The sequence below is a fragment of the Sitophilus oryzae genome, unplaced genomic scaffold, assembly GCF_002938485.1.
Source record: "Sitophilus oryzae breed Bouriz unplaced genomic scaffold, Soryzae_2.0 scaffold_119_pilon_pilon, whole genome shotgun sequence".
Taxonomy (NCBI): domain Eukaryota; kingdom Metazoa; phylum Arthropoda; class Insecta; order Coleoptera; family Curculionidae; genus Sitophilus; species Sitophilus oryzae.
In genome coordinates, this window is record NW_022145837.1 from 2745579 (window position 1) to 2772859 (window position 27281).

At 32.2% G+C, this 27281-nt stretch overlaps 1 protein-coding gene across 4 annotated transcripts in view; it reads left to right on the forward strand.

Annotated features, from left to right (window-relative positions):
- LOC115891918 (protein Tob1-like) overlaps positions 1 to 24432 on the forward strand; it is a 117442-nt gene extending 93010 nt beyond the window's left edge. For all 4 annotated transcript variants that reach the window (XM_030912521.1, XM_030912517.1, XM_030912520.1 and 1 more), the window contains 5 exons: positions 9861 to 10193; positions 13433 to 13689; positions 14015 to 14198; positions 20773 to 20972; positions 21366 to 24432. In XM_030912521.1, coding sequence (XP_030768381.1) covers positions 10071 to 10193; positions 13433 to 13689; positions 14015 to 14198; positions 20773 to 20972; positions 21366 to 21786 — 1185 coding nt within the window. In that variant the 5' untranslated portion in view covers positions 9861 to 10070 and the 3' untranslated portion in view covers positions 21787 to 24432. The remainder of the gene's footprint in view (positions 1 to 9860; positions 10194 to 13432; positions 13690 to 14014; positions 14199 to 20772; positions 20973 to 21365) is intronic.
- Positions 24433 to 27281: the final 2849 nt, after the last annotated feature.

The window sequence follows — 27281 nt, forward strand, 5'->3', positions numbered from 1 at the left end:
TTAGTTTTTGGTGGAAGTGTGAAACGCCCTGTGTAATGGGGAATTACCAAAACGAGGAATTGAAACCCCACTTGAGGGTCCATTTTCATTTTATATTATTACTCAGAAATCTCGATTGTATTTCATGGTTGTTACCTATAAAAGGTAAAGGGAATTAGTATCTTAGGGGGGGGGGCACCGCCGGGCACCCCTGTAGTTACGCCAATGTCTATCAAAGGAAATATTTACGTAATCATAAAGTTTAAACAGTGTAGATTCAATAAGCCAATGTATAGGGATTCCCTAATCTCGCAGTCTCTCTAATTTTAGCACGGATTAATAAAATTTCATAGGCGTCTATCGATTGATTTCCTCCGTTTAAAATCTTTGCTATACCGCTGTTTGTTTTGCATAATGTTTCATTTAACGATAAAGACATAATTGATTGTTTTTTAGAATTTGTTCAAGAATAAAAAAAACTATTTTTTTTTATTGAAAAACGATATTTTGTTATAACTTCTATTGTCTCGAGATACTGTTAGTTATAATTTAGATACCTGCTGTAGGCATTTTTTTCTTTTAAATTGTTCTCATTTGTTCTCTTCACCTTTTTTCTATACATTTCAATATTTTTCTAGATTTTAATATTCTATTTTCCACTATTTTTCCTTGACTTTTTATATTCAGGGTGTCCCAGAAATAAGAAAATAATTTTTTTTTTATTGAAACAACTTCATATTAAAATGTGGTATGGCGTAAAAAAAATTAATGTGGTTTATTTCTAGAATTATTAGTAATAGACACTAATATTATTAGAATTAATACTCGTATTTTTTTGTGTACAAATTTAAAATTACAGTAAATACAAAAAATATGTTGAATACGGATAATGTAGAAGGTGGCAACACTGCAAGGTTTAGAAACACCGTAAAAAAATCTCAGGTGAATAAACAAGTGGCACTAAAAAGGTTTTTTTTAAATTTCTCGGAAAATGTCAAGAAAAACATAAAATTTTCTACAATTTTTTTTGCAAAAAACCTCACAGTATAATGTCTATAGTATGCCACTAACTTGCAGTGAACATCAATTGTAACAAACAAACTATAAGCATGCGTGACGTGAGCTGTCAATTACGGAAGATGGCAGCGTTCCAAATCTAACTTATTTAAAAATTACCTTTCTGTGTCTGTATATTTTTTTTCATGAATTTTTTCGATATTTTAATAGTTACTCTGTTATTCGGGCTGGAGATGAATAACGAAATCTGAGATTATCAAAATCGGTGCAGATGTTCTTGAGTTATCAACTAATGGTCTGACTAACCCAACTTTGTTTTATTTAGTTAGATGACTATATTGAATGTTAGAAACTTTCATCCCTTTAGGGGATGGCAAACTGGGGAATGAAAAATTATATGAAAATTTGTCACATCTGGGGCTAGAAACATGAAATATGAATTTATAGTGTTATTGAGCGCTGAGAATTTAATTTTATGGGGAATGGGGAAGTCACTGGCAAAAGCTAGTACCTACATATTTAAATAAAATATTGTTTTCTTTCCGTATTTATTTTAACAGACCGTTTGCTTTTTTAGAACCGTTGAACCCTCTACAAAGTTTCAAAACAGATATGTATCGTATCAAACATATACCGTCTGTGTGTATATGTATAAAATAAATTTCTCAATAACAAGGATGGATTTCATAACAAAACAGTACACGGAATTCTTTGATACACATAACTCCCTTTATATGGTTTCATATTTCTTTTTATATCATTATTTCAGGGTTTTAAGTTCTATATTTGTTTATATCGTTATTTCTATATTTATTTTCTCTTTTGAGAAATTTTATTATATTAAAAAATAAATAAAATTTCTTCTGAATGAGGCTTAAGTAACTTTGTATTATAAAGTCAAATTAAAAATACGTGAAAAAAGCATCATCTGAATTTTTCCGTACTTATTCAGTTACAACCTGTATACCTATGTATCTTATCGATTTTACAGTCTCTTGAAAATCTACATTGCGTCATTTTGACGTATATGTATGAACGTTATCAATAAATTGTCTGTATTATCTTGAATTGTATATGAATTAAACGAGGATAAATTGAGCAAATAATTAAATAAGATAACGTATACCATGGAATGTTACCTGTACAGGTTAAAAAATAAATATCATCATTGTTGGTTAAGTATACAGTACAATCCAATAAAATCAACGTCATAGCAAGCACAGATGTGACATTTGAACGGCCAGAACTTTGTCCCGTCTTAATTTTTAAAAGGTTAAGTATGACAAATGATTTTGTCTCCGGTTGTACTTTTGTGTAGAATTTCCTTTCATTAGGAACAGCCATTTAAAAGTTATTTGCAAAAATCTATCTTCAAATTACTAAAATTTATAATACGGCCCAGAGAAAGCTAAAATTAAAATACCAGTAAAAGTGTGATCAAGGGCGTAGATAAGGGGGGGGGGGGTACTGGGGGACAGTACCCCCCCCCCCTGACGCTTGACGAGATACGAGAATTGAAATAGTCATTGACTATGAAAGGATTTTTTTAAATTAATATCCGACATATAAGAACACTTTGTATGCTTTTAATTATGTTGATTTATCGTTTATAATATGTTCGACCTAATTAAAAGCATACAAAGTGTTCTTATTGGCCAGGACAGATTAGTGGGGTTAACTCTAATCAATATCCATAAAGATATTGAAATAAAAGTTGATGCTGTTATTGATAGGTTTTCCAAACAGCGTACTAGAAAACTTGATTTTGTTTTGTAGTTTTATTTATAGTTTATAGTTTTTATAGTTTTTTTTTGATAGTTTAGAGTTTTTTATTTATAGTTTATAGAAAATTAACTAATAAACGTCGTTGTTTCATTTTTGTTTATGTTATTTACAAATCTATATTTTAATTTTTGTGTTACGTTTTTATATATTTTTGAAGACAAAAAAATCGCCGTCGTTTTAATTCGACAAAAAAATTCCGACGGTGATTTTTTTGCGACTTAATCATAGTACCACCCCCATAGCATACACCTATCTACGCCCCTGAGTGTGATTGTCAAATTCGATGTCATATTTTGTTTAAAAAAATTTGAAGGTACCAAACAAAGTAATTTTGTATAAAATAATTATGAATTTCGCAACTTCTGAAAAAATTACGATGGTTAAACGGCATTTGGCTGGTAATAGTATTCCCGCTGTGTTAGATTTGTCTGAAGCTAAGTCTCTGAAAAGACAAGAATCAATCAGCAGTTTAAAGAATATACTAGGCAGAGGTTTGAAGCTAAAGGCACGGTATTAAGCACATGGAAGTGTGAAAACAAAAATAATTGGACAGGAAGAAAATAACAATGATTGGTGCATCAGCTTCGTATGCTCGCATACTATAAAGAAAATTAGAGATAAAACTCAATAAAACCCACTTTTAGCAAAAAACGATAAGTGTTTCTTGATAATTAACATCAGATAAACAAATTAGAATAAAAATGCCCCGAAGAAAAGTAATAGAAACAATTTTACAAGACCTGGTGCAGAAAATTAGAGAGATAAAACTCATCACTAATGTAAAACGTGGAGCTAGCAAAAGCCGAGCCGGTGCATCTTGTGGATGGGGCATTCCAGCTGCTCGTGACCCTCCTGGCACACGCGAAATGTGTCAACTGGGGCGTTGTAGTGACCCAGTTTCCAGTTATCCAGCGCTGCGTGGCGTGGCGAGGTCTGGTATTGATCCGCACCGCTCGCCTCTCTTGCCAGACTGCTCCCGTTGTTTTCACCATTTTCTGGATGCTGCTCGACCAGTGGCGCTCTTCGAATCCCATATTTAATATAATCATACCGTACGATCGAAAAAAAAACGGCGTCAAAGACGGCTGGGGAATGACAATGGGCGATAATTTTGGCGAGGTCAAGCCCCAGACGTCATTTATTTGGTCTATGCTTTTCTTTATTTCTTAATGGCGCTTACTGGCAGTTGGCCTTAAGAAGGGGTACTTGCTGCGCGACAAAATTTGATCGTATTTTCACACTTTAAAAGAGAGCAGTTCGATATTTATTGGGACTGAACAGTAGAACTCACTGGCAGAATTTCTTTAAAATTTTCAAAATACTGACTCGTCCTTCTTTATTCATTTTTGAGTCCGTTTGCTTAATCCGCAAGCACATATCTGCTATTCCCGAAAGGCCATCTTACAACTATCTACTTAGGAATACGGAGCACGATCTTTATCTGCCAACCCCGAGCTCAGAACTAGTTAAAGGCTCAATACTGTACAATGCCAAAAAACGTACAATCATCTGCCTTTGAATATCAAGTCGCTTTCATTCTTTCGCGCATTTCGCAAAGCTCTGAAATCATACTTACTGGAGAGAGCCCTATATGCGGTAAACGACTTTTTTGTTGATGATTAATCATGAGCAATTTTGATTTTTAAAATTTTGATCATCTCACACACTGGTTAAATGTCTAGTATTATTTATATACTTTATAACTCTTTATTGATACGCCTCTTTTGTGTTCCCGTCCAGATTAGCCCTGGCAGCAAAAAGGAGACGTTATCTGAAATATTTACTTTACTTTTTGTGTAATTTAAATTTCAGTTAGTCAGCCCGGCGCCGAATATGTCATTGTTTGGCAACAATGAATTTAAAAATCGCACCCTTGATTACGTAACTAAAAATTTAATTGATATCCAACAGAGTATATATCCAACTTGTATGTAGTTTGTTTAACGAGGTCGAAAAATGGAAATCGGTTAGGTGAACTAAATTTCCTAGCTCACACTACAGTATGAGGACAGTTTGATTTAGCCAATGCTCTTATGAGCACTTACGAGTCAACACGAAATTGCACGAATCAGCTTTGATTGCTTTGATTACAACTTTTTTTTTCGTGATTCTCTGTTATTTTTTTCATAATATTAATGCGAATTTGATTCCTTTGAATGTCTTTACTATGTCTTTTTTTATTGTGCATTTTCTAAGGATTGTACCCCTAAAGAATTGAACTACGCGACGCCACTGTGCCGAATATCGTCCCAGATCCGTACGGTGCTTAAAATACGTTGTCGGCCACAAAAATTTCCATCCAGGTTTATTTCTGTTCGCGTTTCGCGGTTTTCATTTTCTGTTTTTAATAAATTTCCACATATTTTCATTTATTTTCCACCATTATTTCACTTATATATAGGGTATATCACTCAAAGGGCATAAATTCGATAAATATTTAATTAAATTTGTTTAGACCTGACGCAGATTCATCTGAAGTTTAAGTTTTCTATTTGTTTTCTAAGTTTAAGTATTTGTTACACGTAAAAAATAGTTTTTTACGTGTAACAAATAATTTTTTACACGTAATAATTTGATTCACTTTCACAATATTTGTAAGAAAATACGTAACGAAGTTTCACTTCAAAAATACAGCTGTATTTAGGGCCATAAAATATTAAATTATGAGTCTATTGAGCACTAGAAATTTCTATCCCTTAAAATAAGGAAGAATCAGTTCGCTTAAAGAATAAAAACAAATAAAAATTATTGTTTCCATAGCAACTGTTACAACTGCCTTATACAGGGTGTTTCAAAACAAATGCGAAAAACTTCAGGGGCGATTCCTTGTTCAAAATAAAGGGTAGTTTGCTTTATAAACGTTGGGTCAAAAGTCAACCATTAGGGAGATATCGCGGTACAAAGATGGCGGAAAAATAATGTTTTTATTTTTTATCTTGAAAACGAAAAGAGATAGACTAATGAAATTTTACGGAAGCATTACTGTTATGAAAACACACTTTCTGGTAATTTTTCACTTTTTAAATGAGTGGAAGGGGTGAAATAAACTACCCCTATCATTCTTGTTAATGAAATTTAAAGAAAAATCTTATCAAACACATGCAAAAAAATTAATTTGGATAGTTTAGTTCGTTTAGAAACTTTTTTATCTCTTGTATTTTTTTTATAAAACTCACCGATTTGAAATTAAAAAATAAAATGTAAAGCATTACATGTCAGGACAAAAAACATTTTTAGATAAAGAATCTAGTGGGCAGCTGTAATTTTTTTAGGAAAAAATCTAGTCGGCCGCTGTCACTTTTTAGGATGTTTCTAATATTGTTTTATTTGACCCTACTGCAATACGTTATTATCTAGATTATTATTATTATCATTATTATCACTAGATTCTTATCTAAAAATATGTTTAGTCCTGACATGTAATGCTTTACATTTTATTTTTTAATTTCAAATCGGTGAGTTTTATAAAAAAAATACAAGAGATAAAAAAGTTTCTAAACAAACTAAACTATCCAAATTAATTTTTATGCATGTGTTTGATAAGATTTTTCTTTAAATTTCGTTAACAAGAATGATAGGGGTAGTTTATTTCAACCCCTTCCATTCATTTTAAAAAGGTGAACAAATTACCAGAAAGTGTGTTTTCATAACAGTAATGCTTCCATAAAATTTCATTAATCTATCTCTTTTCGTTTTCAAGATAAAAAATAAGAACATTATTTTTCCGCCATCTTTGTACCGCGATATCTCCCTAATGTTTGACTTTTGACCCAACGTTTATGAAGCAAACTACCCTTTATTTTGAACAAGGAATCACCCCCTGAAGTTTTTGGCATTTGTTTTGAAATATCATATGCATATCAAAAATAGTAGATAAAATATTACTTTCAACTTCAAGGGTAGATTAAATGATACTTTAACAGCGAGAATAGGTTAAAAACTTCATTTCTTCTCCCACGTTTTTTAATTGCTTCCATTTTTGAATTTTTTTGTATTCCTTTTCATAAGTTATTCGGGATTTAAATGGAAGTAGTTTGGATATGGCGTTTGTCGCCTCAGCCTGAATATCTCTTGGTAATTTACTTATTTCGTTTTGAGCCCCAATCTCCAATTCAACCAGCAATCGACACGAAAGAGAATTAAAAAATATTGACTCAAAACTGATCACTAAAGAGACCCAACACAATATTTTTTCTACTCGTAATAAATTCCTTGAAATAATAATTTCTGAATATTTTTTAAAACGTAACTCGCTATGGAAGAAAATATTATTTTATACACGACGACAAAATGAGGAAAATGCATGTTTTTAAATAATGGTTTTAAAAAATAGTTCATATAATTACAAATTGAACAAAAAAAAATTGTTGATATCGGTTAAGAAATGCCTCTAATATAAAACAATTAAATATTGTTAATTTAAATGGCCGGGCAAACGCTCTATACTGCGCCTTGCCGCTGTGACGTCACCCGCCGTTCTTCTGGTTGAGTGGAGCCAGACGCGTGTTTATTTTACACAGTTTGCTTTTAAACGCTGTTGAATCCGAGTCAAAATTTTAGTTATTTGTGTTAATTAATACATAATTAGTAATTAGTGATATTTTTAAATAGTAATGGATGAGTGAAAACAGAAAAAAATGGTCCAAGGCCATGAGAAGAGATGCAAAGAAAAACGTTAAATTATCCTCTATTTTTACGATTTATTGTTGTGAAGATCATTTTGATGTAAGTTCATATATTTATGTATATTGTCTTACATAGGTATATGAAATTTGAATGTACAGGGTTTTTCATTATATTTTGACACCCACATACAGCCTTAACTGCAAGTTTTAGAATAAAACATTAAATAAAAAAGTTGCATGGTTTTTCATATACTCTCTTTTAAAATTAATTCTAGTTATACAGGGTATCTCAAAAAAGGTGGTGCAGAAAATTGTAGGTATTTTTCGCTTTTCAACTGTCAATATTTCGTAAACATTTGAAGATAGGTATAGGATATTATACATGAAATATATCTAGAATATCTAGAAATTTCCTAAGGATGCAAAAATATATAGGGGTTTTCACTTAAAAAAGTAACTTAATTTGGCGTAATTATGGGACACCTTGTATAATATTTTCATTACTGATAAACAATTTATTTCCTATAATTTCGTAAAAAAACAATCTTTGAAAATAACAAGGGCAAGGGGGTGTCAATATATAAAAAAAAACTTTCTTTTTCACGCTATGCTCTGGAGTTATTTTTCCACGTACTAAACAAATATTTTTGTCTCTTTTCACTTCTACATAACCTACAGCATTATCTCCATACGTCTCCCTACCTGACTGAAAAATAAGTTTATAACATTAATATTTATAACTATATAAAGTTCGTAACAGTAGGTACCTACTTATACTTAAATATGCCTCAGTACTACAAAGAATAAATGTTACATACCTCTCTGTTTTTTTCCTCGTAATTCAGCACCAATAAATTGGGAATTTGTATTTATAAAAGCAGTCAACATAAAAGCATCGACTTTTGGCAAGTTATCTGATTGTGCTTTTACAAACCCGGAATCTGCCATTACTTAAAAAATTCTCAGAACACACAACACATAAAAATAATAACTGCACAAAAGCAGCATAAAAGCTCCTTCAATCAATGCTAAAAGCAACAAAATGTCTTAGTACGCCACCTAAATACGTACATAAACGGAACACGTCTGGCTGCTGCTGGCCATCGCGCGTCGACGAGAACGGCAGGTGACGTCAGACCAATAGAATATAGTTTCAATTCTCGAGGCGTCGTTTGCGTTATCCATAGTATTTTAATGGCCCGTTTTATAAAATTGTGGTACTGCTTTCAAGAAAAAAGTTTTTTTTGCATTTACACATATTTATTCTAATAAATTGAACAGTTTCTGGCGAAAAATAAAATATATGCATCTTCCTCCATTTTATCGTCTTGTATAAAAAATAACTATTAACTGACACATAATTAATTATATATCGCTAAAATTTACACTATTCCTTTACTTATCTCACTGTTTATTAATACTAAAATCATATTTTTTTACACTTACTTAATTTTTTGTTAAAATCCTACCTCACATACATACAGCCTCGTATATTATATATCCGTTTCTGTTGTTAATAGTATTTTCGCCGCAATGCGTCATATTTTATTTATTTATAAAACCTTTTAGCACTGAAATAATCGACTGCTTGTCATTAACAATAAACAATTGTTGTTTTCGCCAAGCCAACCGTCCTAATTATTGCAATTTTAAGAGAGAAAAAACCCAATGGAAATTTATCGTTTAATGTATACGAATTGAAAATTGCAGAAAAAGCTTAGATTTTTTTATTTTTGAAATAAAGTAAAAAATTTTGATGGATTAACATGATAGACTTAATGGTAGAGTCTGTCAAGCTTCAGTTAAATTTTATCTGGAGGTTTTCCATCTTTATTCGTAAATAAATGGAAGATTTTAACTTTACTGATTGGCAAATGCAAGACCAAAGCTACTACTCCTTTGGTCTTGGACTTATCATGTATGGCTGAATTATATATTTATTTTTTACACAAAAATGAAGAAGGAAATTAAAGATAAAGGACTATAGTATATCCGTATTGTAGCAATGAGGCAACTTCTTTATTTCTAAGATTTTGATGGTCAAACGTCAACAAAATATTCCTTACGTTTGGACTCAATCTTCTCGTAAATAAAGACATAATTTAAAATTCTGTTACAATACGGAAATAGATTTTGATTATAGTGATATATAATTTATATGGTTTTGTAACAAATTGCTCGGTATTTTATGGCAAATGCTGAAGCTCTGAAAACCTTAATCAAGCCTTAATCAAAGCACGTGTGTTTTGAATTTTGGGTGTGGCTTAACACGACAGGATCGGGCTAAGCCTTAGGCAGGTTTCTGAAATATAATTTATATTTCCTTCGGCCACACACCCGTTTTACCCGACCACTGAGAGCGACCCGAACATTACAGCGTAATAGACTCTTAAAACTAGACTTACCTTAGGTGAAATTTAGAAAAATACTTAAAGATATCTTCTTTTGTTACAGATTACGTATTTCGAACTGAAGAAACAAGAAGAAGCAAGAAGATAGAAACCAAAACAGACGCAAGCATCAATCAAGCAGCGAAGCCACTCGAAGTCAAGGCGTCGTAGAATCAATCAATGTTCTGTTAAATCGTGTCTTTCAAGTTTAGTCCAGCGAATACACATATAATATTTATACATACATAGAATAACGTAGAAAACACGTCTCATCATGCATATTGAAGTACAAGTAGCGCTGAATTTCGTGATATCGTACCTGTACAACAAACTTCCCAGACGGAGAGTCAACATATTCGGCGAAGAGTTGGAAAAAGCTTTAAAAGACAAATTCCAAGTGAGTACCAAGAATAGTCTACGAGCCCTAACAACTATATGATGGAACAAGGTCATATTTTGGAATTATTGCCCTGGTTTTTCAAAATGACTGAAAAATATATGTTTAATTTTTTAAATATAAACATAGCCATATATCCTAAACAACTTGGCAATATTTTTATGAATTTGTAAATCAATCCATATTTACAGTAACAGATTTTGTTCATAAAAGGACAAATTTGCTGACAACTAAATGTTGGGACAAGTATTTTTAAATAATTAATATCATCATAGGCGGCTTTGCTATAAACGTCACAAATGTCGCAAACTGGTTACTTCAGCATTGACAGCTTGTAAGTGACTCGATACTTTGAGTAGTGAGATTTCCTGTAAGTAATTGTAATTTTTTTAATTCTCCATTTTGTTAATTTAATTCAATGTAATGGTCCGTGGAAAAGCTACAAATCAAAAACTACGCGAAATTATCATCCGTCAATACAGTACGGGAAAAACAATTCGAAAAATTTCTGATGGTTTAAGTATTCCAAAAACCACGGTCTTTAATATAATAAAAAAATGCGGCGAATCTGCCAACGTAGACGTTTGAGGTAAAAATTCGGGGGGTAATAAATACGAAATTTAGTAAAAATTTGCAAGTCTGCGAGAAGAAGTACTCTTCGCGAAGTAACAGTTAAATGGAATACTGTAACTGGTTTAAATATATCAACAGAATGTTGCCGAAAATATATCCATAAATGTGGTCTGGGATTTTACAAGGTAAACTTTTAATTTGTGTGAATAATCAATTACCTGAAGATTATTGATACAAATTCTTATTTAGGCCAAAGAAAAACCGCTACTGAGAGAAATTTAAAAGAAAAATCGCTACAATTGGGGAAATCTAAATTATCGTGGACACAAAATGATTGGAATAAGGTCATATTTAGTGATGAGTCTAAATTTGATGTTTGCGTTGGAGATGATCGAAAACGAATAATACGAAATAAAACAGAAGCCTTTCATAAAGATTGCTTAAAGAGGGTTGTTAAATTTCCTAAGGGGATTATGGTTTGGGGTTGCATTTCAACAAGAGGTTTGGGCAAATTAAATTTTATAGATGGCACTGTTAACGCCCAAAAGTATCAACATATACTTGAGACCTCACTTTTGCTAGTGCTCAAGAATTGTTTCCAAACGAAGACTGTACTTTCCAACAAGATGGAGCATCGTGCCATTCAGCAAAATCAACTAAAAATTAGTTCGGTAATAATAATATAAAAGTTCTATCCCGTCCTACAAGTAATCCGGACCTCAATGTTATAGAAACTGTGTGGCATAAAATGAAGCAATATTTAAGAAACCACCCTCAATGAACAATTTTTGATTTGCGGATAAATCTGCAGGAAATTTAGGATAATTTTTCTCCTCAAATGTGCCAATCTTTGGTAAATACAATGCCATTAAGAGTTCAGGCAGTTGTTAAGGCGAAAGGTGATGTAACTCCGTATGAAACAAATTTTTTGTTGTGCTGTCCCAATATATAGTTGTCAGCAAATTTGGCTTGATTTTGGCAATTAAGCTATTATCAAAAGTAATTTGTTTGCAAAGTTATAAAAATATAGTAAAATTGTCTAGATCATATTGTAATGTTTGAATTTAGAATAATAAACAAAATAAATTGAGTCGTTTTAACAAATTACTATATTTATTGCAAAAAAAGATCTTGTCCCAACATATAGTTGTTAGGGCTCGTATATCTGTAGCCCAGAAACAAAGGACACTCACCGACAAAAAAAACGGCCACTAAAAGCTAGTCCCAATTTCAAAGTTGGATTTCTCACGAACCACTCATTAGATCTTGATGATTTTTTTTAAGTTGTAAATTAGTTCCCTCTTAACGGATGCTACGTCAGAAATTTTTATTCCGAATTTATTTTGAGCATATATACAGGGCACAACAATAAGACATGGTTTTTTGCCCGTACTTTGTAACACCCTGTAGGGTGCAGCAGCTGTCGTAGCTATTGCTAAATCAAATCACATTGTAGCCTCATCTTTTATGAGCATTTTGTTTTTTTAATCACGACATTATCTCTGTTTGTGTTGGAGATACGCTGCTTTAAAACGAACGTCTCGGAAAAATGCTTCGCAGCCAAAACCGCGATTCATCCTTGAAAAGGACTTTAGTCCATTGCTGAATATCCCAATTCACATGCAAACGTGCAAACTGAAGACGTGCTCGACGATATCTTGCAAGTAGCTGGGGTCCTGTGGCAGGTCTCCTTGCAGACAAGTTGTTTTCTTTTAGTCTTCGTCGGATTGTTCTCGACGGGATTGTTCTCGACTCGGATTGTTCTCGACGATTGTCTTCGTCTGAGGTCTACGCACGGCTTGTAGCAGATGTTGATTCTGAAACGTAACAACTGTAATTCTACGATTTCCTAAAGTATTCAGGACAATAAAGCGGTCGTCAATTGCATTTGTCTTCCGTTTTCTTCTGGAACCCACACGACTGGTGGAATTTCTCGTTTCCATATACCGATTCCAGGCATTCTGGACTGTTGTTCGAGGTATACGCAGGGTGTCGGACAGATAACGTTTTCGGCCATCTTCAATTAAAGCCACAATACGAGCAATATCCGTCACAGATAATGGCATTTTTTAATTTGACAGTCGTATCGAATGAATAAAGGTAGTTATTCTTTCTTGATTCTATCGTTGCCTTGGATGAATATCAAGCTATAGTCTAAAAGCCAAAAAGACTCATGGCTTGATTGGTTATCTTTCTCCATTTGTTTCTGTCTTTCGCCTTTATTCTCCACCCATCCACTCTTATCCTTCTCAAGTCCTCTTCAACATCCTTTTTCCATCTGGTTCCTGGTCTACCTCTCCTTCTCTTTCCACCTATTTCACGTTTCATTATCATACTAGGAATACTTGCTTCGGTCATTCTTTCGATGTGTCCCAGCCATCTCAGTCTTCGTGCTCTTGCTACTCCAGTTATACTCGGTGCCCGATAGAGTTGATTTAATTCTTCATTTGTTCTTCTGGTTCATATGTTGTCTATCTCCTTTCCTCCAAAAATCTCCCTCAGTATTTTTCTTTCCCAAATCTCTAGCCTCGAACTTTCCGTTACATTGAACGTCCACGTTTCATATTCATACAGCAGTATTGATCGTATCATTGTTTGGAACATTCTCATTTTTAAACTTCTAGAGATGTTCTGGTATCTTAAACTTTATATTATCTCCTTTCCAGGGTCACTGGTATCCCGACAAACCCTTCAAAGGCTCGGCTTTCCGATGCCTAAAAACGGGAGATCCCATCGACAAGGTCCTGGAAAGGGCTGCCAGAGAGAGCGGAGTGCCCATCCAGGACATCCTAGAGAACCTCCCGCAAGAACTGGCAGTGTGGGTGGACCCTGGCGAAGTTAGCTACAGAATCGGAGAGAAGGGAGCTGTCAAAATACTGTTCAGCGACAAGGCGGACCCTCAAGAGGACCATTCGGCTGATAGGTGAGCACAGTGAAACCTTAAAACAGCAACAAATATGACGTTAATTAAAATTCTATCATAGATAAAAAAAAAGAAGTTTAGATTTGAAAGTGCCCATAAGGATAATGTAAATACTATTTGGCGCTGTTCATACAACGGTCGCGACCCAAAGCTTTTCTTAATGTCAATAATAAAAAGGTTTTTCCGTTTTTCCTCTTGTAAAGACAGTCCTGGGATATACTGTATAATATAATCTCAAGCGAAACTAACAAAAGTGTGTTAAATATGGAAGCTAGACGTAGTTGTTTTAATAATAATTTGACTTCAGTGATATTTTTTCTTCTAGAGAGGTGACCAAAACCTTCAACCCGGAAGCTCAGTGCTTCAGGCCGATTGACTCTGTCAGCTGCAGCCTGAACAACCTCAGCTTGTCGCCCAGCAAGTCATTGACGCCCTTTGCCAACGTAGCTCCTGGGAATCCAGTAGAACCCCAGATCCAGGGACAGGCGGTTACTCAGAATGGTGCTCAGGTAAGAGGCTATGATTCCATATTCATCATTATGATTATCAATAGTTTGGACTAAATTAGGTTCGTTTCCGTCTATTTTCAATCCTTTGTTGGTTCAGTCCAGTTGACGGAAGACTTCTTCTAGTGTTGTTCTAAACAGCTTTGGGGATATTGCGTCTCCTGTTGCAAAATCTAAATTATTAATAAAAAATGCATAATGTTTTTTATGTATTTAACAAATATATTTAATAGGTAGCAGCGTGTGCTATCGAAAAAAACAAGTATAAATAACATATTTTTTGTAGATAATAGCACTATTTCTGTTAATTATATGGACGTATGTAAAAAAATGCAACGCGCTTAGTACTTTTTGCATGCAACACCAATTTTGCTTGTTCATTTCGTTGATATTTTTATAACAGCTAGTTATTATATTTGAAGCTTTAAAAGAATCAGCTGTTATTATGTCATTTTTTAATCCTACTGTAAAAAATATCAATAAAAACTTAAATGAAATCTCAAATCCTTTTATAATTCAACTATAGTAATCAATATCGTTGAAAAAACAACAGAATACAATATACCTCTACATTTGGCCTTTGTAGACTACCAAAAAGCCTTTGACAGCATCGAAACCTGGTCATTTCTAGCTGCAATGAAGGACGCGAGAATTGATTCCAGATATTATTCCATTATTAAAAATATCTATGATAGTGCAACCTTCCAAGTTAAATTAGATGATGACCTCAAAACAGAAAAAATACCACTCGGCAAGGGCGTGAGACAAGGAGATACCATCTCTCCCAAGTTATTTACACTGGCACTGGAAAATGTCTTCAAGAAATTAGAATGGGAAAATAGAGGTCTAAACATCGATGGGGTACACCTTAGCCATCTGAGGTTCGCAGACGATATTGTCTTGCTGAGCACCGACATTAAAGAACTAAACACCGTGCTAAATGAGCTAAATGATGAATCCCAGAAAATTGGCCTTAAAATGAACTTGAAGAAGACCAAGGTAATGAGCAACAATATCCATAACATTACCGTTGACAACGTTATTATTGAAAACGTAGACCATTATATATATTTAGGTCATAAAATCAAGCTGGGCAAGGAAAACCAAAATACGGAGATCAAACGCAGGATCCATTTGGCATGGGTAATATTTGGAAATATGAGCAATATTTTCAAGGATAAAAAGGTCCATGAACCTAAAGAAAAAGGCTTACGACAGCTGCATTCTACCTGTGCTTACGTATGGCTTAGAGACTATTGCAACTACCCGAAAAACAGCAGAACAACTACGAGTAGCACAAAGAGCCAAGGAAAGAATTATGTTAGGAGTCACCATTAGGGAAAAAATAGGGAATACCCACATACGTCAAAAAACAAAATTAATAGATGTCGTTAAAAGAGTGGCAAGTCTGAAGTGGCAATGGATAGGACATGTGGCAAGACAGGATCCAGACCGATGGCCCCAAAAAGTAATCCTATGGAGACCTAGGGGAACAACAAGAAGTGTGGGCCGACCAAAAAAGAGATGGGTCGATGGCGTCAGGGCAATGGCGGGAAGACAATGGATAAGATTGGCTAGAGATCGCGAAGCATGGAAAAACCTAGAAGAGGCCTATATCCAACACTGGATGGAACCAGGCTGAGAAAGAAGAAAGAAGAAGAAGAATCAATATCAAATAAACTTTTAGTCGCGTGATTAAGCGAAGCTTGACCGGTACAGCGTTGTTCACTTTTACATATTTTCTTTTAATCGAAATATATTAGGAAACAAAAATAAATTAATTATAAATATATAAACAGTTATTATTTACATTAACGAAACTCACCTTCTTAACAGAACTTAAGGGACATAAAGGGCCATTGCTACCGCTTTCCCGTTCAAAATATTCTAATAAAGTTGCGATGAGTTTTTTACGGCTATTAAGCTATATTGTACACTAAAATAGATTCCAAAAAGAACAATATTCGACTGCAAGGTAAACATTTTTAAGCTTAAAGTATCATAACACTATTTCTTTAAACCAAAAGCTCGTCGTAATACAAAATTAAAGTATCAAAACGAACGACAATGTCCGGAAATAGCAGTGGCGGACTAAGCATGTCGGGGGCCCGAGACGGCAAAGCTAAATGTGGCCCCCGGCCTGCAAATTTTGTAAAGATTGAATGACTTGAATAATGGTTGAGAAATTTCAAGTATTTATATACTGTACCTACTAATTGTAATAAAAATCGATATATATATATATATATATATATATATATATATATATATATATATATATATATATATATATATATATATATATATATATATATATATATATATATATATATATATATATATATATATATATATATATATATATATAATAAGGGTGTCACAGAAATAAGTGCATTTTAAGGGTGGTAGATAAAAGAAACATATTTTCTTTATCGTTTTTCAATAAGTCCAAAATAACGGAGTTATTTTACTACGAAAATTTGCTAAAATTTTGAGAACCACTGCATCTTTTCTGGATTTTCTTCCTTGTAAATTTAATCTAATACCTAAGTTGTCATAGTAACAAGAAATTTTTTTTTTTTAACTAAAAACTAAAAAAATTCCCCAAAAATTTTTTGGGAAGTTTTCAATTTTTTTTCGCGAAAAAAACCACATATGCGTGTTTCTGGGGTTGAACTTTACTACCAGTGAAAATACTAGCACTTATTTCTGGGACGCACCGAGAGGAAAAGACAGACACAGATTACAAGAGGAAAAACTTTTTAATTATTGACTTTTTGAAAAAAATGCGTTCTTCATAAGAATTTTTGCTTGTTGTAAAATGGCGTTTATTATTTCCTAAATATCCATACCGTTTTAGAAAAATTAAAAAAGTATAAAAATGTAGTTTTTTAACGTAATTTTTTCCCCAAAAAAATCCTAAAAAACTAAAAGTCCTAAAAATTAAAAGGTTATAAATCGTTATAATTAATTTTGATTAACGTCATATTTTTTGATGTTAAAGTATCACATTTTCCGATAACTATTATCACCCTTTCCGTAGCATTGAACTAAATAAATTTTGTGCTTCTTTAATATTTTAAAACAGCAAAAAATATAACTTTGATTAAAATTCTGTTAATAATAATCTATCAAAAAATGAGAACGACATTATATTACCATAGAAAGGCGTTTTATTTTTACTAGTTCAAAAATTTAACTACATTTTCATGTTTTTTTTTTATTTTTCTCTAAAACTCAATGTCTAAAACGGTATGGAAATTTGGAAAAGTATAAACAGGAATTACCATTTTAGAACAAGCAAAAATTTTTTATGAAGACAGTCCGCGGACATCCTATAGATATAAACATGTTATTCATCGGCAGTGCCGTTTTTATGTAGGGACCCGACGGGCCCCGACCAGAGGATTAAGGGCCCCAGCTCCAAAAAGGCCTCAAAAACGATAACATCAATTTTTTTAAAGCTTATAATAATACATTTAAATTGAAAAACGAATGCAATTTGACGTAATAAAACAATCCCCGAGCGAATGTTTGCATATATTTAATGGCAATTTATGATGACAAAGTGATGGGAATACCGGTTCCACATATAAGCCGCGTTACTTTCGCGACCGTTCCAGGTAAACACCGCGATTTTGTAAGGGACCCTTTACAAAATCGCGGTATACTCCTATATAGGTCCAAGAATAAATAATAATTATTCGAATATAAAAAATAATAATTATTCGATATTCTAAAGAAAGAAAATTACCCCTTGATTTAATTTCGTAAATAGAAAAATATCATTGACAATTACTGGGGCCTAATATTTGATAATTAAGTAAATATCTGCTTCCATTTGTACTGTTTAGTTTGCGTATACTTATGGTTTGCATACTCTAACTACAAATTGCTTTATAACTACTGAACACATATTGGCCTGTTTGCCAGTTGAATAAAAATTACTTATTAAGATTTGGAGGCCCCCTAGAAGAAGGGGCCCGGGGCGGACCGCCCCTTCCGCCCCCCCCCTTAGTCCGCCACTGGGAAATAGATAAATAAATGTGGCAACTTGACATTTTCCTTAGACAAGGAAAGAGAGGGGACAGGTAACACGGCAGCTGAAAATGAGGCAAGTTGTCACCACGCGAAATTCTCCAATGGCGTAGCATCAGAAATTAGCTTGTACCTAGACGGTACAAAATATTTATTAAAACGTAAACTAATATCGTTCATTTTTGAGTAATGCATATACAATTTTGTATTTTATAGTCTCACCTTTATAATATTAGAATATCTAAGTCGATAATGCAAAATCTATTTAACAGTCACAGTGGACTGATTATCAAGACAATTATTTATTTATTAACGTGTGTATAATGTATAATTAAATAAAAAATAATGTAATAACATATATTTTAAACATGTATATACATATATACTGTATGATCGAAAAAAACGGCGTCTTGTTTGTTTGGAAATGACAATTTCACAAATGAATATTAAAAATTACATTATTCATTGAATCCGTAAGCAAGTGTGAAGGGAATTGACTAGATTCATTATTATACCGTATAATCGAAAAAAAAAACGACGTCCAGTTGGCTTGTAAATTACGATTCATGACATTCCCCATATAATTCTACATATAAAATGACATAAAAACTATACAAAACGACATCGAAAAAAGACGGCGTCAGCGATGGCTATGAAGTGAAGATCGCTGTCATTTTATATGTAAAATTATATAGGGAATGTCGTCGATCGTCATTTACAAGCCAACTGGACGTCGTTTTTTTTCCGACCATACGGTATAATAATGAATCTAGATATTACCCTTCACACTTGCGTACGGATTCAATGAATAATGTAATTTTTAATATTTGTTACCTTCAATCATAAGAATATCTTATTTTTAAGAATATCCGAATTTATCCATAAAAAAATAAAACAATTCTTGAAGCTTTGTGTTATTTTATTTATTTTTAAATTTTTATTAATTACTCACTCAAACTATTATTATACACTTAAATTAGCAAATTTTTTGAAAGAATATTTAAAAAAAAGTATGTAGTAACAAGTAGCCCACCACAAGTTTGTCCACCCCCAACAAATCTTGGCAGGTAAATTTAAATTTTATATAACAACTATACATATAGATTTTTTATCACTAGAATTTTTCATTTTTTTATAGTTTACAATTATTTTACATATTTGATAACAATACTTTATACATTTTTTTACATGTAAAATATATAAAAAAACTGTTTATTGCAGAAATTGTATTTCTCTGATTATAATTCCCTACGCCACTGGTGAAATCCGGTCTGAGTAGCAATATTTATAGTTTCAAACATTAATTATAATACAGGATATTGAAAATACTACTTGGAATTATTAAAAATAGTTTGGTTTGGATGTGGTACAAGACATATTAAAAGCATTTTACATATTTTTACTGCTATAATGAAAAAAATTTACATTTTATGACCACATAACAAAAGTTGTGTATCGATTTTTACCTGTGAAATGTAATTCCAGCCATTTTTTTCTCGCTTCGGCCTTTGCAGCCATACGCTGAATATCTCGCCATACTAAACAACACAGTTTATAAATTTAAAATAAAACAGTTGTCACAAAAAACATAAAAATTCGCTCGGTGTCACCTCGAAATCTTGTCACCAAAGTATGGCCGCCGATCAAATTTTGGCCTGACTAACCGATCACGGGAGAATATGCGTGTTACCCGTCCCCTCTCTTTCCTTGTCTAAGACATTTTCAGAGCAGAGCTACCACCTGAATCCCCAGCGGGAAATTTAAATTCCAGATAGTCTGGCTACTGTTTATTTTGTATCAAATATATTTTTAAATTCCGTTTTATGTTGTCGTTTCGAGCCTTTTTTAGAAAATAAAACGCCAATAATTCAGAATACGCCACAAATAATGTACCCACAGACTTTTCTCTTGTCATTTTATAAAATTCGTCAACAAGCAAAAGAAAAAAGAGAACGAAAATTTTCTGCGGGAGATTTTAAAAATAAAAGGAACGCTCAAGTATCTAAAAATACTTCTTCCATTCTTCCGGGCCTTTACCGCATACAAAAACCAGTCGATAACATGAAAGAAATGTTTTAATGGAGCAATAGCTCGGAGGGATTAATGCAAAAGCTTTTATTATTTCCGCTTCACGCGGCTTTTTCGCGTCCTCCGCTCCGTTTTAAAGCGTTTTTTAAGCGCCCCCTCTTATTATACTCTCGAACTTCGTTACCACCAAAAAAGAGAAACGAAAAATTATTTTTAATTTAATTATAAAATTGCCTATGGAGATTCTAAAAGAAATGTCTAAAAGTCTTTTGACCAAAAAGACCCAGATAATAGATGTCATCAACAGAGTCAAATCCCTCAAATGGCAATGGTCAGGACACCTGGCAAGAAGGACGGACAACAGATGGGCCACAAAAATTACAGCATGGTACCCACGAGGAATTAACAGACCTAGAAGAAGACCGAACCTGAGATGGGACCATTCTCTATTTTTTATATTAGTATATTAATCTTTATTATATTTTCTTTATCGTGTGTTTTGTTGTTTCAGCCTTTGCCCAACAATCATCTCAACTCAAACTCAACGGCTCCGTCCCCGACATCCATGGGCAACTCGTTCAAAGGCTCGCCATCGCCGGTACCCACGTTCATACCCAGAACCACCACGCCACTGACCTTCACCACCGCTACATTTGCTCAGACGAAATTCGGCAGTACCAAGCTCAAGACCAGCAGCAAAAGAGCCAACAGGTTGGTAGAAGATTATTTTGTCTTTTTGATTAGAACAGTTAATGTACAGAGTGTATTATTTTTGCTTGATATATACCAAGGTGGTGGTGTAACGTCTTTGGAAAATACGAAATCACAGGCAACTATATTTGAATAAGCCGATTTTAAGTAATTTAAGAAAAACTATTTTAAATTAAAACTGAATAGGTAACAATGAAAAACCTACTTTAACACCCTGTAGCTACGAAACAAAGCAGAATCGGACCTATGTTGATATGTAAAATAAATCTTATTTTTACGTGAGGAATCTCCCCACGAGAGATGGCACATGTTTTTTGAAACACACTTTATTTTTATTATAATAATATATTCAAAAAAAAATTCCAAAAATTTATTTTTTGTTTTTCTTTACAGAATGTCACCAACGGAATTCTCCAACTACATCAAACAGCGCGCCATGCAACAACAAATGCACCAGCAACCCCCTCACCATTCCCCCGGCAGTCGAGCTTTGTCCCCCGACCCCTCCGCCTACTACTTCCCGCCGCACGGCCACTACCCCCCTCCCTTTCCCCCCAGGTCGGTGTTCGAGTCTTCCAACCAGTTCCTGAGTCCCGGGGACCTCTATCCTCCTACCAAGAGCAACCCGTTGAGTTTTCCCTTCGATAACTCCCCCTTCGGACCGTTCTACCCCAACAACAACAATACCGGCGGTATGAACGTGCCTCCTAGCGGCGGAATGGGGTCCAACGGCGCGCAGAACAAGGACTTGCTGGAGAACAACTGGGGTTATGGAAATGCAGGGCAGTACCAACACTTGCTGGTGGCTAATTGAGGTGGGAGCTAGGTGGGAGGAGGCGTCTTGCGATTCTATTGTGTCTTTCTGCGAGGATGGGAGTTTTTTAGTGGTACTATGAAGGTTATGTCTATGAAGATAACGTCTAAATCTAGTTACAAGCTAGAAATCACAATATGTCTTAAAGACTCTTGTTGATTTTTTTTGTCCCTATAGAAAACTGGGAAGATTATTATACAGGGTTTCCTTTTTGTAGAAACATTTTAAACCTCCCAAAATAACTCTAAAAGATTACCTGATTAAATAATAAAAAAACTCTTAAAATGATGACGTTATCTTTGTAGATATTGAGTCAAATTTGACAGCTCTGTATTGGGTTTGCTTCTGTAACTTATACAGTACTGCTCAAAAAAAAATACCTGAAAGGAATGAAACCAAAACCTAATTGAGAACTGTTAAATTTTTCAACTCCACATTATTTGTGAAAATGCTGTTTTGTGTGTTTCTACACTGACTTAAAATTTTTGGATTTTATTTTTTTTAGAACAAAAAATATATAACTTTAAAATACATTCAGCAGGTCTGTCTAGAAAAAAGACGATGTCGTAGTAAGCGTAGTATGGTTATATAATACATCACAGAAATCAAGAAACATACAAAACAGTGTTAGTTTTTTTTTGTTTCTAACAAACCGAATGTACAAAAAAAAATAGGAAAAAAAGAAAAACTATATATAGTTCTTGTGGATTTTTATATTTGTCTTAGTTGAATAGTTCCTACTTTTTATATTTGCTTAAATTTGATATTTTTATTTGTTATTTTTTTACGTAAATTAATCGAGAGTAACGCAAGTATAGTAATTGAGTAAAATTTGTAAATATATATAGTATAATAAGTTTCTTTATAACGGGAAAAAATGTCGATGCAGTAACCAGTAAAAAAAAGTTCCACTTCTCTTGGAACCAGTGATCTCTCTAATATTAAAATAATTTGTACATAATGTAACTTATAATTATTTATACATAACATATACATATTTTTGTAGGAAAAAAATCTAGTATTTCTCACCAAGGTAAAAATGAAAAAATATACCGGAAAAAGTGAAAACGATGGGAGAAAACAAATATATTTTTCTTAATGGGGAAATTTTTGTCGAGTCCTAACCTCGTCTAGATAGATAGTCTAGATGGAAGTTTCATTAAATAATACGGGTCGCACACTGGCAGACTTGTTGTATGTTTGATACGTCCATCTTGCTTGATTTTGAACTTATACAATTTTTAACTCAAAATTAATCATTATTGTAAGGAATTTTTTGATCTAATAAAAACGTAATGTCGTATGTCGTAATAGACGAGAAATACTGTATACAGGGTGGGTCTTAAATAAGTGCCCACAGTAGATCTCGATAAAAGAAACATACTTTCTCTTTGTCCTTTTTCAAATAAGTAATTATAAAAAAGAGTTATTTTACTTTGAAAATTTTTAATAAAATTGTTTTTTGCTTAAATTTTGGGAACCACTAATTTTTTTAGGTTGTATTTCCTCTAAATATAATCTACTACCTATGTTGCCATATCATCAAGATATTATATTTTTAAACTGACAAAAAACTAAATTTTTTTTCGAAAATTACAAAATATTCAATATTTTTTTTTTTTGGAGAAAAAAGTTCACAGCATGTTCTTGACATCGAAGTATACCATCCCTAAAAATATGTGCACTTATTTAAGACTCACCCTATAAATATCGTTGAAGTTCTTGAAATATAACAAAATATTTGAAAACATTTTTAAGATTACAGTATTAAAATTATATATTTCCAACAAAAAAAGATTTTTTTAACTACACCAAAAAATAAAACGTTTCATCCACTGAATAAAATACTCAAATATAAGTATAATATCAAGTTTTGACACAATATTTTCCAGATTTATATGCCTTGCAGAAAATTAACTACGACTGTAATTATCAATGTATAGAACTTCAAAAAGTGGACAAAATAATGGTTTAAACCTTACCATGATACGATCATTTTTTCAAGGAATATGTTACTAAATCGGAAATGTTTGCCGGTGTGTGGCCCCCCTTATAAGTTCGAACTCTTTAAAATGTTTTTTTTTGCGAGAAAAAAAATCGTAGTAGGTTATTTTTTATACGAGAACATCACCAAAAACTTTTATATTATAGGAAGGAGAAAGACAGTAGTAGAATCATTAGAATCGCTTCTGATATTGATCAGAAATCGATCACGACTATTTAAGCCCAAGTAACGGACATGAAAATGATAGAAATCATCCAAAATAGCTTGATATATTATAATTAAAATATACTTTTAGATTTTTATAAAGAAGAAAGTAGGAATTTAGAAAGTTTATATATAAATATATAGATGTTTCTTACTTTATATATGGTGTTTACAGTATTCGATAAATAGTGTAGCCTATAAATAGTGCGTTTCCAGTGAAGATTTTTTATATATCGTATGTATTTTTTTTATTTTTGTATATGAGAACGAGATATATATGATTAACATGATAGAAAAAGCTCAAGCTATCATCTAGTCCCCAAAATGTTATAATCCTTTTTTTATCGATTAATGTGTAGGGCATATCAATATAAAATACTATATAAATATATGATTATACTTAGGGAAAACTTAGATACCAGAAATATACTTAGTAACGAAAACAAAGAAGATCGCATTAATATTATGCTTACAGAAACCAAAAAAAAATCTTGGTTTCTGTAAATCAATCTTCTAGGTCTGAATATGATGAAATTTCATAGAAAAAAAAAATAGTTCATGACGTTATAACCTTATACTAAATACCTATGATCTGTTTTAAGATTGTGATATATCTTTTTTATTCGTGCTTTATTTTTTTTAACTTCGTAAACTCATGAACTGTTTTTTTTCTAATCTGAGGCAAATATTTAGGTTTTTTACATCTTTTAGGGGTTGAAATCACTCAAAATTAGTTAAATAATTTTGTCCTTTATATGTTTTACCCCACCTTCTCCTATTATTGATTAGTTGTTTTGCCTCAAAACCCAGTATTGCCCTATATGTATAATATAGAGCATGGTCTAGATAGATGTGCTTTTTGTTTCTTATTATTATTAATTTTAAGAAAAGATACGCTATTTTTTACTGCTTTGATTTTTTGTTACTTTTTCACCTTTATTTTTTACTTTGTATTTGTTGAATTTCATATTAATATATATATTTTGTTATGACTTGTTTTTTGGTTTTTATTTCTTTTGTTCTTTTCCTTTTTTTTTCGTTTAGCCTTTTGTTTTTATTCTGTGTACCTGATATGTATATTGTACTATATAATTCCTTTAGTGGCTATGGTAATTCATGGTTTTGGATCCACAGATATTAAAAAAGTTTTGTTAGAAGATAAATATTGTTGTTTACACTAAACAGACAAAAATGTACCTTAATACCAACTTAATTTACTTTACTGTAACGAAGGCACCCATTTAATGTCTATGGATCTTGAAGCCAAAGACTTACTGATATCTTCAACGAAAAAATCAAAATTAAATCTTTAAACGCTTATTTAGAATCCTGACACATGTCAATAACTCGCCAAAAAAGACATATTGAAAAAACTAAATCAGATAATGTAGTATTGCTATAAATATTGCTATTTTCTTATTATGAAAAGTTGAAAGCATTATGATATATAATATACAGAAAGCTCAAATCTTTAGAGAAAAAACTGCAATAAATAATACCAGCAGAGCCACCAAAGACCCTGGAGAACTTTAGTACACCCTGGTATATCATGTACAAAGTAGAAAAAAATAAAATCTATAGAAAAAATTAAAATAAAACGCTTACGATTGGCGAGTGAAGACATTGTCATGGAATATTTTCCCTATGGATAGATATTGAGAAGTCTATCGTTGTGATTGAAAAATGCTTTACATTTTACTACTCAGGAGTGACCTAGGTAAATTTAAAATGATCATGAAGTAAGAAAATGCGCCCGAACGGTAGTATCCACGTTCTTTTTGGGGGAATTTCTAGGAAAATATTGGTTGGAAAAACATATTCTCGTTCATTTTGGGTTTTAAAATAAACAAAAAGTAGTATTTGTGCTATAGAAGTTTTGAAAGATGAAGAAAATACTGTTTCTTGGTTCTGTAAGTTACTTTAGTTTTTTTTTGAATATTCAGAATGAACTAGAATTTATTTTGACCACCCTGTAACTATGGTGCGGTCTCCCAAAAAATCTATAATGCAATAACTTTGAGACTAATCCGATCAGTGAAAACACCAAGCAGAAAATAGTTGAAAACTTCAGAAAAATAAATAAATACAGAGAGACTCTAACATGTAACATTCAACATAAAGAAAAATACTTAAAAAAAAGATATTTTAGTACTCCTCTATGTTTACTTATTTCTCTAAGGTTAGAAATAAAAAAAAATTACTATTTTCTATGTTGGTGTTTCCCTGTTTTCGGCACAAAAAATTATATAATTCTTCTGTGTTTGTACGTGGTAGTTTTTAATCCTTAAAAACGAGTAGCTTTTTTACATTATATTTCTTACTAAAACCAGTACTACATACTATACGTATAGATTTAGTCAAAAGTATATGTATTACCAGTTAGGTCAATGTAATCCCGAGAAGGATAAAAAGTTGAGTTTTCTCCATAACAGTATTTCTTTGTTTCAAAACAGTGATTGAATTGCGTCTTTATTAAATCGAATTGATATAAAAATACTTTATATGGTTAGAAGTTATTAGAAAAAGAAATTAACTGTTTTAATTTTAAGTGTTTATTTATAATAAAACACTTAAAATATAGTTAATAATTAGATATTCCCAGAGTAATGTGGAGATATTAACTTCTTTTAAATGCCTATGTAACTGTTATTTCTAAAAAATAACAGCTTAAAATAACAGGTTTCTTAACAGTCAAAACAACAAAAAGAAACAAGAAATACAAGTTAAAAATAACAGTTAAAATAATCTGTTACTGTTATGTAAAATAACAGCTTACAATAACAGGTTCCTTGACGGTCAAAACAAAAATAAAACTAGAAAATACTACACAAGTTAAAAATAACAGTTAAAAATCACTTGTTACTGTTAGTTATAAATAGCTGCTTAAAATAACAGGTTTCCTGGCAGTAAAAACATAGGAAAGAAACAAGTAAATGCTACATAAGTTAAAAATAACTGTTCAAAATCACTTTTATCGTTATTCTAAAGTAACAACTTCAAATAACAGTTTTCTTAACATTCAAAACTTAGATTATGATGAAATAAATTTTACACTAGTACAGACACTTCTAAGACCTGTTATTTTCTATTTATTTATTTAAAAAAACTGTTATATATTATAATCTGAGAGCAATGCTATTTTCATATCCGTTATTTTTTAAAAATATGCAACTGTTGTGAGCCCGATAAAATTCTATATTAACTTCTTTTAAATGCCTATGTAAATGTTATTTCTAAAAAATAACAGCTTAAAATAACAGGTTTCTTGACAGTCAAAACAACAAAA